The sequence below is a fragment of the Gopherus evgoodei genome, chromosome 11, assembly GCF_007399415.2.
Source record: "Gopherus evgoodei ecotype Sinaloan lineage chromosome 11, rGopEvg1_v1.p, whole genome shotgun sequence".
Classification (NCBI taxonomy): Eukaryota; Metazoa; Chordata; order Testudines; family Testudinidae; genus Gopherus; species Gopherus evgoodei.
In genome coordinates, this window is record NC_044332.1 from 21,094,495 (window position 1) to 21,110,109 (window position 15,615).

Genomic DNA, 15,615 nt, shown 5'->3' on the forward strand with positions numbered 1-15,615 from the left:
TTAACAAATTTTCTGGGGACTTTTCCTTATCTTGTTGTTCCAGCAGGCGTTCAGCTTGCTGAGAGAGGGACTTTATCTGTCCCCACGTCACTGGGGCATTGGGAGTACCGCGGCGTCGTTCTTGAGACAAAGTAACTGTTGTTGTCAATAGCTGATTGAAGTCGGGAATAGGATTGTTAAGGCCCTGGTGCCACGCCATGCTGTGGGCCGCTTGTGGGGTCCTCCTTCCACGGACGTATGTAACGAGCTGGGACCCACACCGGTCCTTCTGGTGTGCTGACGGCTGCGTATCCCCGCCCCCAGGTAATCAAAGGAACTGGGGCACTCCACGTAGTTCCAGGGAGTTGCCGATACGTTACTTTCGGGGCGGGGAGTTCTTCCTTGCACCTAAAGTGTTTTTGTAGACGGGAGACATAATGGGTGCCATCAAAAACAAGATTTAAATGGTTGATTGTGTATAATACGTGTGCTAACCACTCTTCCTTGTCTGGCAAGGTGGGCGGAATTCCCTCTTTTGTTTTTTGTTGGAGGAGAGCAGTTTTTAAGGTGCGGTTGGCGCGCTCTACAATAGCCTGGCCCTGTGAATTATAGGGGATGCCAAAGGTGTGCACAACGCCCCAACGGGAGCAAAAAGCAGCGAATTGCTGAGAGCAATACGCGGGCCCATTATCTGTTTTAAGCTTGGCCGGGATGCCCATAACAGAAAAGCAACGGACAAAATGGTTGATAACGTGTCGAACACGTTCTCCTTTGTGGGGCGTGGCCCACAGGTAACCAGAGTAAGTGTTAACAGTAACATGAAGAAAATTCCATGGGGAGAAAGGGGGAAAACGTGTGACGTCCATTTGCCAAAGCTGATTGGCGCCGAGGCCGCGGGGGTTAATGCCAGTGGGGGGGGTAGGAGCGGAGGGAGGAACATTGCGGGCATTGTTGGACAACAGCCTTAGCTTCATCCAATGGGATGGAGAATTTTTGAGCAAGAGCTTTAGCATTTTGATGATGAAAGGCGTGGCTGGAGGTAGGGGAGTGAACCCAGGAAATGCGCACTTGTGCATCAGCATAAGCGTTGCCCTCGGACAATACCCCGGGGAGAGGAAGGTGGCTACGAATATGCGCAATAAAGAATGGATAAGTCCGGGAACGTAACAATTGTTGAAGGGTGAGGAAGAGGGCAAGGAGTGACCGCTCCATGAGCGGCATCACATAGCTTCCAGCTATGGCGGTGCAAACATTAGCAACATAAAGACTATTTGTAATAACATTGAGTGGGATGGTGGGGAAGTGAGAGAAGGCCAAACAAAGAGCAGCAAGTTCTGCTCGCTGAGGGCTTGTTTGAGGAGTGGTAAATTTTGAATGCCATTGTGCGTCAGAACGCCAAGAAACCACACCGCGGGTTGGGCAGCCATCAGTAAAAACTGTAAGTGCATCAGCTATGGGGGTATGTTGGCAAAGGTTATGAAACACAGAGGGAATGTGACGAATGGCATGCAAGCGAGGGTTTTTATTAGTGTGATAAGAAAGGGAACCCACAAAACCGGCCAGGGCCAGTTGGAGGGCATTAGAAAAAGCAAGGGCTGATTCGGTACCGCGTAATGGGAGCGGGAGGACAATTTTCACGGGATTCAATGCAAAAAGGGCACGACAGCGGTGCCGGCCTTTGGTAATTAGCTGGGCAATCATGAGCTCCAAGGGAGATAAGGTATTAGGGGGAGAATGTGGGAGGTAGAGCCATTTAAGAATGTGTAGTGGGGCAGCAGCAGGCTCTTGAGCCACAATGGCGCAGGGCTGCAGGGTGTCACAGAGACAGATTAATTTTGGCGGCACATTTTCACAAGCACGGTCCACCCAGCGTTGGGCTAAAAGCTGGTTTAATGTAGTTAAAACAGCCAATTGTTTAGTAGAAAGGGTAATAAGATTAGAAGGATGTTTGCCTTGGGTAAGGGCCATAAAGAGGGGGAGCAAGGTTTGGGTGGTAATTTGATAATAGGGGCGGAGCCAATTAATAGCTCCCAAAAGTTGTTGTAAGACCACATAAGTAACAGGGTTGGGAAGGTGGAGAGAAGGAAGAACTGGAGTGGAGTAGGTGGCTTGAAGTTTATGGCCCAGATATTGAAAGGGCTCATGAAGTTGAACCTTTTCTGGGGCAACTTGTAGCCCGTAACTTTGCAGAGAGGAGGTCAACTGACTAAGCCACTCCCTCGGAAGGACAGGGGCGGCGATCAAGATGTTATCCATATAATGGTAAACAAGGAGAGAGGGGAACTTTTGCCGAAAGGAGGTTAAGGCAGTATTTACGTAATGCTGGCACAAGGTGGGGCTATTAAGCATGCCTTGAGGGAGAACAGTTCACTGATAACGTTGGGTTGGGCAAGAATTATTGAGGACAGGAACGGTGAAAGCAAAATACTTTTTATTTTGGTCCTGGAGCGGGATGGAGAAAAAACAATCCTTTAAATCAATTACAGCCAATTGGAAACCTTGGGGGATAAGATTGGGATTTGGGGAACCACATTGCAGGGGGCCCATGGGTTCTAGGATTTTATTAATGGCCCGCAAATCATGTAATAGCCGCCATTTTCCTGATTTTTTTTTATCACGAAAACAGGAGTATTGTAGGGACTGGTGGTGGGTTTAAGGTGTCGGGCTGTACATTGTTTCTGAACTAAGGTGTTGAGTGCGGCTAACTTTTCGGCGGGAAGGGGCCACTGTTCCACCCAAACAGGGGAATGAGGTTTCCATGTGAAGGCTAAGGCAGTGGGAGCAGTTGCCATGTAAAAACAAAGGAAAATAATCTAACTAAAGGGGTGGAAAAAATTACGATAGAGGTGGTTCAGCTGTTCCCAGTTGGGATTTAGGGCACTTAAGGCTAGGCACCAATTACGGTCCTTGCTATACTTTGCCTCATAAAACCCCGCAGGCGGGTGGCTGGAATTGGTGGTTATAAAATATACTTTAAAGCGGCCTCCTATTTGTTGAATATACAGAAATGGGCGTAAGACCGCGAGGCAGGAGGTTTGTGAGAAAGAGCGCCGGACAAACAACCGGCTACGGTGAGCGGCGTGGCATATTACTCTATAGGCATCTTGTGCAGCTGGATTGGAGTTATTACAGTGAATGCCATTGCTAAGGAGGGGGCTAACGAAAGCCGTGTAAATCTCGGATTTGTTCCAGCTTTCGCTGTAATAATGATTGTGATATGGGTGCATGAATTTAAGGAAATACAAGCGTAGCTCCCAACTGAGAAAGGAGATCCCGGCCCCACAGGTTAAACTCAATGGGAAGAATACAGGGTTTAATTTGAGCCACTGTTAATTGTGTTGCAGGGTTCACCACTGGTAGCCAATTGCTATTCTGTTTGGAGGCTTGGCTACCTCCAACACCCCACACCGAAGGGGCCACTTCGGAGGGCCAGGAAGGGTCCCACTCCTTGCTTGCAATTACTGAGACGTCAGCCCCAGTGTCTAAGAGCCCCGTCAAAACCTTACCGTGGATTTGATAAGGACAGGTAGGCTTACGATTGTGTATGTGTTGGAGCACAGCAGCGACTTGAGGATGGTAAGTTGAGTCGGTTGTCACCTTCTCGCCGTTGGTGGACTGCAGGGGGTTAGCACGTGTGGAGCCAAATCCCCCTGTGCGTTCCTGTAGGGAAACTGCGGGACAATAGTAAGGAAGCAACAACAATTGGGACCAGGACTCCCCTTTCTTAAGGGACAGCGGAAGCTGCCCCCAATATTGGGCATAGATGGTGCCGGTATAATTAGCGTCAATGACCCCCGGAACAGTCATAATGCCTTTATAGTGAGCAGAAGAACGGGGGAGCACAAGTCCCACCGTTTCAGGAGGAAGGGGGCCCCGAAGTTGAGTGGGCATCAGGAGTACCTCTCCGGGGAGCTGAGAGTTCATGTCTTGTGCGTTTTCCAGATCGATACCCACACTGCCAGAGGTGGCAGGGGGAGGGAAACCGCTTTCTCCCTCGGTTAGACCGGGGCCTGAGGGGGGCCTGACTGGGAGTTTCCCGAAGGGGCAGAGCGGCACTGATTAGCCCAATGGAAGCCCTTGTTACACTTGGGGCACTTTTTGTTTGGGCGATTTCCACCCCCTCCTCCTGGTGGTTGTCCCCGCTCGCGGCTAGCTCCTCCCCCCGGCGCCCGGCACTCTCGGCGAAAATGGCCCGGCTTGTTACAATTAAAGCAATTGCCCAAAGGCTTGCTGCCGGCGCACAAGGCGCCGGCGAGCAACGCCATTATATGGGTTTGTGTCCCTACCTCGGCACAAGCCTGAATTATGTTCGCCAAAGAGTACTGCGCGCGGTGAATGACTGTTTGGAGAATACGGCGACAATCGGCATTGGCCTGCTCTGCCGACAGCCGACGAATTAGTTCTTCCTGGGCTTCTGGGTTATCGATTTGTTGAGCAATGGCTTCTTTTAATCTATTTACAAACTGATGAAAGGGCTCAGAAGACCCTTGTCTAATACTAGTGAAGGACGACAAGGGCTTGCCAGTCATGGGAACGCGACGAAACGCTCGCATGACGGAGAGTGCGGTGCGTTTGAAGGATTCTTCCGGGAGCGTTAATTGCGCCTCCACCTCCGCAAACGCCCCCGGCCCATAAATCTGGTCAGGAATGTTCTGTGCAGAGGAGATGGCCAATGCCGCAGCCCGAAACTCACTGTCCCATACACAATACTGGGCGGGAGATAAAATTATTCGGAACAGGTGTTTTCAGTCCGTTGGCAACATAACATAGACAGTGCCCAGCCCTTCAATGAGACCCTCCACATAAGTGGAGCGAAGGCCGGATTGGCGAATCCCGTTATTTAGCTCACTAATGACCTTGAACGGTAACGGGTGATGGGTAGCAGTTGCCTCTCCGGCAGCGTTTGTGCCATAAGTAACTGATAGAGGGCCGGGAATTCTCCCTCCCACTCCTCCAAGGGAGAGGCGTCTGTCGCCATCGCCTGCTGGAGAGCAGCTTGCACTGCGCTCTGAGCCGGCGAGGGCGAAAGAGAAGGAGGCGACGGTAACGGGGGATTAGAGAGGGTAAGATTGGGAGCCGTCGCCCTAGGGGCAGGACAAGGGGGTTTAGGTTCCGTGGCATAGGATGGAGGTGGGGTAGGGGTGGGAGAGGCAAGCGGGGGCGCCTCCTTCCGCAAACGCCCGATTGCCTCTGCACAATGTTGCCACAGCAAAATGTGTTGGATGGGTGCTCGCGGCTCTCTTAGGAGTCGCTCGCCCACATTTTGCCAATCAGAAACCTCGAGAGATCCTCTCTCGGGGTACCAAGGGCACTTAACCTCTATGACATGGAGCAAATCCTCCACATGTCGCTGTGATGCTGTTGTGCGACCGGTTACCTTGAGTAATTGAACCAGCTCTTTCGCATGAGCCTTCTGTTGCACGGACAAGTCCCCCCCATACTCACGAGGGAGTGCGCGAAGACGCACTGTGGTGCACCACGGCTCGGCCAGCCGGTGGGTACGGAGGGCTGGAATCACGTCGGGGTCACCAGATGCGGGAAGTGGCAGCCCTTTTATTCTTTTGGGTTACATTGTCAAGCGTGATTTACAGCCTCGTTTACTTGCTTCGCATTCGTGGAGAACTTTCCCTTCCCCTTCCTCCCCCCACCCGCTGCATGCAAACGTGCTGTACTTTTCCGTTCTGTGGTAATATGGAGTCTGCAGGGGGCGATCTCTGGTGGCTTGCCAACCAGGACCGATCCCTACACTATGGGACCAGTCTAAGGCTACTGATGTGCCCGTTCCCTTCGAGAGGGATGCTCCCAACACACCACTGCCGGAGGGGAGGCAAACCATTCCCACGCGGTCCGCCTTATGCAAACTCTCCTTCCCCGGGGCTCACTCCCCGGACGGTTCTCTAACGCCCCTCACACTAGTTTGTCCCAGACGAGCGTCCGTCTGCGCGCTCAGTCCCGCCCCCGCCCCGCGGTTCGACCTCTTTACCAATCAGCCGTGACTCGGAGGGAGCTGGCGTTAGGCCCCGCCCCTTTCCCCCGTGTGAATCAGCTGATCTCTGAGCCGCCGAAGCCCGCGGCGATCCGGATGCTAAGACGAGAGCGGCGCCAGGTGAAGTGGTTCCCGGCCGCCTGAGGTAGCGCGAGCGTCGGCTTCAGTGAGGGGGCGCGAAGGGCTGGCGCCCGGCGGGGAGTGAAACTTGAGTCACGTCACGTGACGGGGTGGGGGGCAGAGGCGCTGCAGTTAGCCAACCGCCTCATCCGTTCCCCGGGGCGCGCAAGGCCCCCATCCTTCGCCGTCCCCCTCAGAGCTCCGCTCCGCGCGGGACCCAGAGCCGGGGGCTCTTCCCAGCTCCGGCGCCGGCCCCTGTGTGGCCTTGGCACGTCCCCCGCCTGTGCTCGCCCGTCGCCCGCCGGGTCCCGGGGACCTGACCGCCTGGCAGTGCCAGGGCTGGCGGCGCTCAGCGCAGCCCGGGGCGCTTCTGGCGGGCGGGCGGGCGGGTGGGGATGGTCCTCGGCACCCTGCTGAGGTGAGGCGAGGCTGCCTCAGGCTCCTGCATCCTTTCCGAGGAGGGCAGCGGGGCGGGATCTGGGTGTCGGTGACCTGCCAAAGGGGCCGGTGGCTTCTCGTTGTGGGGGGCTCACTAGGGCTCAGACCGGGGGTGGGAGTCGGGGGCTCGCCGGGCAGTGAGATGCACCAGCCGGCGGAGCAGCCCCCTCACGCAGTTAAAGCGGGAACGGCCAGAGCGCTGGGCTCATGGGGTAGCAATAGTCCATGGACCAGTCCAACCTCTTTGGGTTGGTGGGATGAGTTCAGCTCCCTCAGTAGTTAAGTGAAAGTTATCTGGTGGCTGTTCAGTGTATAAGTTTGGTAATGTCACTCCAGTCCCCAGAGAACTAGTGCCCACATGAAGGGGGGGGGGGAATCCAATTTGGCTGGTGCTCATTTGATAAACGTGTTGATAATGTCAGAAGAGACCAGGGATTGCTAAATAGTCTTATTTATTAAAGGTGGCTCTTCCATGGCCAGGCTGAAGTGTGCTTATGGAGGAGCATACACTGTTGTTAATAGTATTGTGTGGATGTGGTTTTTATGACCGGTTATATGGCATAAATGTCACATGAAATATGTGCACAGATCAAATATCTTAATTTTAAAAATATCAAATAGCTGTAAGGGTGAACAGATCTAACTTCTTTTTTTGTTAGTGACTCCCACTCACATGCTGTCAAACAGAGGGGACTAGCAATTCTAGCCAAAATATTTTATTGGAGATCTATGTTTACCCATCCAGTAAACTCTATTACCTTGTGTTGGGGCTGTGCTATTGCTTTTCAGCTACCAGATTCCTCCTCCTAATAGTAAGCTAGTCACATCTTCTCTGTCCTTTATGCTCTTCCCTCTTCTTTGTCTGGATGTTACTTTTTTAAAAACTATTTATTTTTGCTGGTCTCTCCTCCCTCCCTGCCACCCTGCCCACCCTGTTTTTGGTTTGCTAACATCCTCTTCCCCCACTGTACTTACCTTTCTACCCTAGGTCTCCTAGGATCACATTTCCAAAGGCCATCTGTCAGCACTGTTTGAAATTGCCATTACAGGTTCACCTGCACTGATGTTAGCAACATTGGGAGCCCTAACATAGATGTACCACCTGCTGCAGCCCTGCTTCATATTTAACATTGTCATTTAACCTGGCTAAGGCAGACGTTATTGGCACAGCGTTAAAAACATTGTTGGCAACTAGTGGCCCACATACATGGGGGTTACCTGCATTGTTAATACTAGTGGACCTGAACCACTGTTAGCAACAAGGTGACAACTACAGAAAAATTTCCTAACATCAACAGGGCCAACTTTTGTCTGACTGAGGAAGGGTGGATGTAACTTCCTCCAAAGGCCCTGCTGCTGGTTTATCAGTTTGACAGAAATATTGCAAATTTATGTTTTTGTTAGTATAAATTTGAAGCATATGCTGCAACATCCTTATTAAAACTTTCTTTGTGACAGTTTAGTTAGTTGTGTTTTGGATAGTCACTGAAATGTCTAGTTATTAAATAGAAATGGTAAGTAAATCAAAGGGGGGATGGCCATGTTATAAAGCTTATAGAAGTTACAGTATGTACAAAAATGAGGTCCTTTATTTTGGTTGAGATTTGAGTGTAATGGAAAATGTATTGTGGCATCGAATATGTATGATTTTATCACTGAATGGTCAATAATGAACACAGTTCTGTAGTAACCGGCATACTTTATACTGTACTGTAGGTTTTTTTTCTTGCGTTTGAAATAATTCTTACAAGGTTATAGGATAGTGCACTGATGTTACACTTCTTGGAGCACTTGGGTTAAAATCCAATTGAAAAATCAGTTCCATCTCTTGAAAGTCACCATATGTGCACAAAAAAAACCATCCCATAACTTGGCTCTATTCAGCATTATTTGTAGTTTCTGGTCAAGAGAGACCTAGGTTTTTTAAATGTTTATGTATTATGTTACAAAATTTTACAAATATTCTGTAAAGCTGAATTTAAGAATGTATGAAGATCAGTAAAAGAAATAAATAAAAAAAAAATTAAGGTAGCATGTCCAGTGGTCAGACAGTATAGTTAGAAATTGGGAATTCCTGGGCTCTAATCCGAGCTACTCACTAGGTGGCTTGGGCAAGTTATTCAAATGTTGTCCCTCAATTACCTATCTGTACAATGTAAATAATAATTAACTATCTCTCAGGAGTGATTTAAGCTTTAATTAATCCTTACATAAATTTAAAGGTTTTAAATGCCTTAGAAATGACAAATAAAAGTTTGCTTTGTGGTTGTAGCTGTGTTGTTCCCAGGAGACAAGGTTGATGAGGTTATATCTGTTATTGGACCAATTTCTGTTGGTGAAAGACAGGTTTTTTAGCTTACACAGAGCTCTTCTTCAGAAACTTGGCTCTTTCACCAAAAGAAGTTGGTATAATAAAAAGTTATTACCTCATCCACCTTGTCTTTCTAATAAATGGCAAGGTATTGTATAAAGATAACTTAGGTAAAATAGTTAATGTGTAATTTTAAATAATACTTTCTAATCAGTATACCTAATAACTTTAATTTTAGTATAAGTGTGTTTGTAAAAATTAAAACACCACTTACCTTTTCTATTTTGCCTAGTATCAATCCATGTTGTAATTTTTTCTTACTCAATAACTACATCCGCTGTATTGTGCCATTCTTCAGATGAGTGCTAGAAGAGATCTTGCCAGATATCTAAAATTTAGTCTGCTGCTCAGTTGTTTTTATTACCTTAACAAAAACAAAACTAAAACTAATACTTTAACCTCTGATGTTACAAAACATGTACGTGCATGATCTTGAATAAGCTTAGTTTCTGCTCATGACTACAATCTAATCATTGGGTATTTTAACATTATCTGTGTAAGTCTTTTTTCACAGGTATCTGATTGAAATGTGATTCCAATCTCTGAAGCCTGAGTTGCCCACAGTGATTTTAAGTGTGTATGAATCTTGGGGTTAGAAAGTGTCATCAGACTCAAAGAATTTGTGTTCTTTTGAGTTTCTTCACTGTGATGTATTATTATTCTAGATAAGAATATTTCACATGGTTAGAGGTTCCAAAAACATTTTGTGACTCATTTAAAAAAAATTAAGCTATGGTTTATTGTTTATTCTCAGGTATTGCGTATCCTGACTGAGATTTTAATCAAAGATCATTTTAAAATGACTATTTGCAACAGGTGGTAACTGTAAATGTAACTGAGGCAGTTAGTAACTGTGTTGTAGCAAATACGGTTTAAGTGTCCTTTTTTTTTTTTTTTTTAAGAGAGTGGGCCACGACATTTAATCAAAGGTATTTAATTTATTTTTATCTCTTTATTTTAAGGTTGTACCATATTAAATAAGAGCCACCAAATAACAAAGCTCAATTTATTTTATCTCTGAAAAATGTTATCACTTGGACTTCATTTTTATTAGAATGACTGCATGTGACAAAGAATATGCATCAGTGTAACATCTCTGAAAGAGACAAAGTAGGTGAGGTAATATCTTTTATTGGACCAAATTCTGTTTGGTGGAAGGGACAAGCGTTCAAGCTTCACAGAGCTCTTCTTCAAGACTGTTGAATGCTTTTCACTTCCACCAACAGAAGTTGGTCCAATAAAAGATACTACCTACCTACTTTTTGTCTCCTCTCATATTCGTGGACCAACATGGCTACAACAACAGTGCAATGTACTGTATTTGGACAACTGAAAATTTTTATGCCACAGCCATTATCACCTCTCAACTTTATGTATCTGAAATGTCACGCTGGCTGCCCCCCTCTCCCAAAAATGTAACTATTTGGGCTAACTGGATTTTGTGTTCTGGTTCCCCAAAACTGTTTTTTTCCCAACTCAATCTACAATATTTCTCAGTTACCTAATATTTTGTTAAATTGTAGAATTCTAGATGCATCTGTCCTAGTACAAGAGGTTATCTACACATAACTAAACTTCATGAATGTGACTGGCAGAGTTTTAGTTGCAAAATTTCTACAGTAAAAGGCTTACAACTTCTCCTGATTCTGAATCTTTTCTCTGTTTCCTTTGATGCATAAAAGACCCATTCAATCAAATTGAATGCTTGTTCAGCACACCTCCCTGTCATAATAAATACTGTTGTCTTGTCATAATATTGTAAAACTTTCTGAAGATCTCCTGTACATAAAACCAAATTGATTTGAATGGATAAGATATCACCCGCATGCACTGCTGTCACTTTATCAAGGATTATTTTTAGTTCATTGTTTAGCAAGGCATTTGGCCAATAAGAATCAAAGTTTTCAATTTCTGGGTGTTGATAATTGAATGAAAAGTCATTTGGTAATTTGTTTCTTGTAAACAAAATTAAAACGATTTGAAAGAGGTGCTGTGGCTTCTTTGCATTCATAAAGCTGTATATAAGAATCCTTGTGGCCTCCGTTATAAGCTTTATACGCTTTTATAAGCTTTATAAGATTGCACAGTAAAGTGTCTTAAATCTATAATTTAATTCCTGGATTGTTAAATTCCTACTATAGCACAAGGCCTAATAACTGCAGTTAGTATGCAGTGGTTGTATGTATTTTATGATTCAGGAATAAGTTTATGGATTCAGCACTCCTAATTGTGTGAGCTGTTTGCAGTAATGCTTTATTGCTGTATTGTTAAGTTTGAGTATAGAAGTCTATTGTTAAGCTACCAGACATCAGTGAAAAAGTTGCTGTTAAATTTTTGAATGACATTTTTGCGTATTATAGCAATGTTGGTATAAATTACCTTTTTGTCCAAGAAAGAGAGATGTCATTGCAAAAGCAACGCATCGCTTTCTGGAGATTTCTGAATCCTAAATACTTCTTTTTAGCAGTTTGTAATAAGAATGTTGGTGGTTGGGAAAGCTCAAACAGCCTGCATATGGGTTGATTATTTTCTGTCTTAGAAATAGGCTTTGTTCAATCTGTTTATGGCCCCACTGTAGGCTGAGTGGGCAGAATATGTTTGACTGTTTACCTTTTGTTTGCCAACTCAGTATGAAATAGTCTAAATACTTTTAAGCATTATCATACTGTGTGGATGTTCATTTATTGGACACTTAAGATAGGAGATAAAGCTTTGAATACACACTGTCTTTACATTGCTTACGTGTGATGTGCAGTTCTATAGCCTGTTCATCTTACTATTTCACCAAACAGTTGACAGAGCTGTCCCATACATTCTGCAAGGAGGAATGATTTGGTGATGGAGTGCTTTCACTGACTGATGGACCAACAAGAGAGAAGGTAAAAACCTGCTGAGACCATGCAGACCCCATAAAACCATTTCAGCTAATAACTGCCTTTAAAATTATTTTTTAAGGTCTAAGTTAAAGTTTGGCAAAAATGTTTGAACAGGCTTTTTTGGGCCAAAAAATGCATGTGTGAGTCAACTAAAACATTTTAAGAACGAGTATTTTAATTTAGCAGATCATTTTGGTAAAAAAAGAAAAATCTGGAAAAAATGGTTTTTCAATTAAAAAAAAATTAGATTTTAAATGACTTTCTTTTGATTTTTAGTTTTATTAAAGTTTTATTTTGCGTTAAATGAAACATGTCATTCAACCTGAAACAAAAATGTGTTTTGTTTGCTTAAAAATTTTCATTTTGTGCTGTCTTGAAGCAATTTTTTCTGCTTATTTTCCAGTTTGACCAGCAAATCAAGGTATTTGGTTTGCCCAGCTCTAGTCCAAATGTTCTTTGTCAATACAGTAACTCCTCACTTAATGTTGTAGTTATGTTCCTGAAAAATGCGACTAAGTGAAACGATGTTAAACAAATCCAATCTCCCCATAAGAATTAATGTAAATAGGCTGGGGGAGGGGTAGGTTCCAGGGAATTTTTTTTTTTTTTTAAACCATACAGTACAGTACTATAGTAGGCCCTCGCCTTAGCCCACTGGCACTGGAGACAAGGAGGCTGAAGGTGCTGTAGGCTAGGAGAAGCACGTTGCGCAGCAGCAGCTTCCCTTACTCTACAAGCACCAGGGTAGGGGGCTCAACCCTTGTCCTGCCCACACCATCCCTTCCCCCAAGCCTCCACCCTTAACCTGCTTCTTCTCTCCCACCCCCCTTTACTCCACACGCTGTGTCCTCGCTTCTCCTCTGCCTCCTGAACACTGCAAGCCAGCTGATTGCCACTGGCAGGAGGGAGGAGATGCGCCGCATCCTTGCTCCTCCCTTCTGCCTGCGGCAATCAGCTGGCTTATGATATTCAGGAGGGAGGGGGGAGGAGAGAGGACTTGACGCACAGGTAACCCCTTCCCTCCCCGGCCTTCTGCCCTCGGCGGCAATCGTCTGGTTTGCAGCATTCGGGAGTCCTTGCTCCTCCCTCTTGAATGCCACAAGCCAGCTGATTGCTGCAGGGAGGAGGGGGAAGGCGCTGAACCCTGGGGTCTGCCGGTGGGTGGGAGGCACTGTCAGGGGTGTAGGGAGCTGTTGGGGGGCTGCCAGCTGTGGACAAAGCAGGCAGCCAAACGATGTTATAGCGAAGCATTGCACAACTTTAAATGGAGCATGTTCTGTAATTGAGCAGGGATATAAGATCAAAACAACATTAAGCGAGAGGATGTTAAGTGGGGAGTTACTGTATCATTTTTTAGAATACTGTACAGTATTTTAGACCAAAGGGAAAAAAAATGTAGTAGCTTAATCACACTACAGGATTATGGGATGATTGGTACTTTCCATAATTTATTGCAACTGTGACTTTATAAAAAAAAAGTTAGCTATTGAAACTTCAGAATGTCTGTTCAAAGGTTGAAAATATGAATTCACCAGGAATCATTAACACTTCTTGTGTATGGTAGAATTTACTAATTTAAAAAAAATTGTGTGCATGATTTTCAGTTCTTATGAACTGCACTGGACTGACAGGCCCAGAGACAGAAATCCTCTAATTATTCAGAAAAACATGTACAGCAGTGGCTATGTAAACTTTGTGTTCTGCCCTCCCAGTGTGTTTTAGCCTGCTCTAGAGAGGTGAAATCTTAAGTGAAAGAGAGACTTGAGTCTTCATATCCTTTCACCTCTTAGCCTCTTTACTGTGACTACCGACAAAGGGGTTGGTTAGTATCCGTTGTAGTGATGGTTTTTGTAATGTGGGCATTTACACACTGGGCAATAAACCCACCACATTCATTTCCCAGAGGGCTATTAGATGGTCAGTATCCATTTGTTAGCACTTTTGGCTGAATATAACATGATATGATGGTGATAGGCTCTATATTCCATCATTCTGCCCCCTGGGAAATTGTATATTATAATTTTGAGTAAAATATCCAAAATATGTCACATTAATTACTACTTTCCCTAACTGGATAAAAATCCAGTTAGTTAATTTTCAGCAAACCCTCTTTTAAATGAAATTATTTATCTAAAGTGAAAAATCTCTTTACATTTAAATATTAGTTCTACTAGTTGGACCAAGTGATGTAACTTATAACTTTACAAGAGCTCTTGTTGGTCACTGTCATCCTCTTCCGCTTTCTGTTACGGAAACCCAGCGGAAAGAAAAAACTGAAATAAGACAACATTCAGGTGAGACTAAGTTGTTCAAACGGATCTTGGGTATTCCAGAGTTTCTCTAAAAGACTTTCTTCGTAGCTAGAGATGGTTTGATGAGACTACTCTAAAATGTACGAATATTTTCTGTAGCCACCTTCTGACAGTAATGGATGTACCATGCTCAAAAGTGTACACATCACCCCTTAGCAGGAGGTTAATTGCTTTTAGGGTCTTTTGACTGTTAGAGGTCAGATGTCACTTCATACTCTACCGTAGGCCCCCATTACCATAGTAACTGAGCATCTCACAATCTTTAATGCACTTACCTATCTATCCTAGATGTTGTGAAGTTAAGTGCTATTTTTACGGCCAGGAAAAGGCACAAAGTAAGTGATTTGCTCAAGGTCACATAGGAAGTCTATTGCAGAGTAGGGAATTGAACTTGGGTTCCAAGTCCAAAGCTAATACCTTAATCACTGAACCATCCTTCCTCTCTTTCCTATATATAAATGGAAAAGTAAATTGGTGTGCAGAAAACTACAAGCTGATTTCTTCCTTTTATTTTTATAGCTCAGTAGAGGCAGAAGGAGCCAAAGAGAGAGGCCTGGTCCATATCTGGCAGGCTGGTTCCTGCTCTGTAACGCCTGAGAGACTTCCAGGCTGGAGTGGAAAGACCGTATTGCAGGCGGCCCTTGGAGTAAACCATGGGTTGCTTCTAACAGAAGGTATATGACAGTATTGTTCTAGGTCACAGACCATGAACAACTTAAAATTCCTGTTAATACTAGATTGAAACTAGTGTAAAATTTTAAAGGAAACTTTAAAGAAATATTTAAGATTTGCATTACTGCCAAAATGTCTTTATTGTACAGGTTGAGTAAGAGACGGACAGTTTTTCTACTTTATCTTCATCAGTCTTTTTAAATTGCACTGGGCTAATTTTTCTCTTTAATAAAAAGTGGCTCAAAGTTGTGAAGCATTACTTATAAAATGGCAAGATAATTTGGATCTATTTCACCCTCTGTGTTACCTCTAAATGCATGTTACAACAATTTATTGGATTTAAAAAATACAACATTACAAAAAGTCTGTCCTCTTGATATGCAATAACTTTGAGTGTTTAGTTTTTTTTAAAGTTCTGAAAAATTGCAAGCAAGTAGATGCAGCAGTGAAATTTGATTTGATCAGTTGACTCTTTGAATCAAAAAATACTTTCCAAAAGACCTTTCCTTTGAGCGTTGATATATTTTGTCACTTGATTGTACTGATCAGTGGGCATACCGTTGTAAAGATTAGACTGGAAGTAATGTCTTTGATGTTTCTCTGATGTTTTCAAAGGAAGAGAAGAATTTCACACCTTTTGAATGTCACTGAGCTGCAGGTAAAGAATGTTCTAGTTTAGGGGAGTGCCAATTAGAGCCAGTTGTAATCTGACCTGCCATTTTACTCTATTGCCTAATGAAATGTTTCTGAACTAGAAAAACTTTGCTTCTATGCACATTTGACTTGAAGTGTACTGTTTTGTGGATATGACTGTAGTGATCACTGTTATATAACTATCAAAAAAGTGTTAGCCAAATCAAT

At 44.5% G+C, this 15,615-nt stretch overlaps 1 protein-coding gene across 9 annotated transcripts in view; it reads left to right on the forward strand.

The window, feature by feature from the left end:
- Positions 1–215: 215 nt before the first annotated feature.
- The window catches only part of ALS2 (alsin Rho guanine nucleotide exchange factor ALS2), an 80,457-nt gene continuing 65,057 nt past the window's right edge, over positions 216–15,615 (forward strand). For 2 of the 9 annotated variants that reach the window (XM_030579265.1, XM_030579266.1), the window contains exons 1-3: positions 5,982–6,110; positions 11,687–11,773; positions 14,602–14,756. In XM_030579265.1, the coding sequence (XP_030435125.1) occupies positions 11,754–11,773; positions 14,602–14,756 (175 nt within the window). In that variant the 5' untranslated portion in view covers positions 5,982–6,110; positions 11,687–11,753. Of the gene's footprint in view, positions 304–3,323; positions 3,506–5,981; positions 6,111–9,796; positions 9,824–11,686; positions 11,774–14,601; positions 14,757–15,615 lie in introns of those variants that run through there. The other 7 variants (XM_030579257.1, XM_030579263.1, XM_030579258.1 and 4 more) reach the window with 6 other exon arrangements.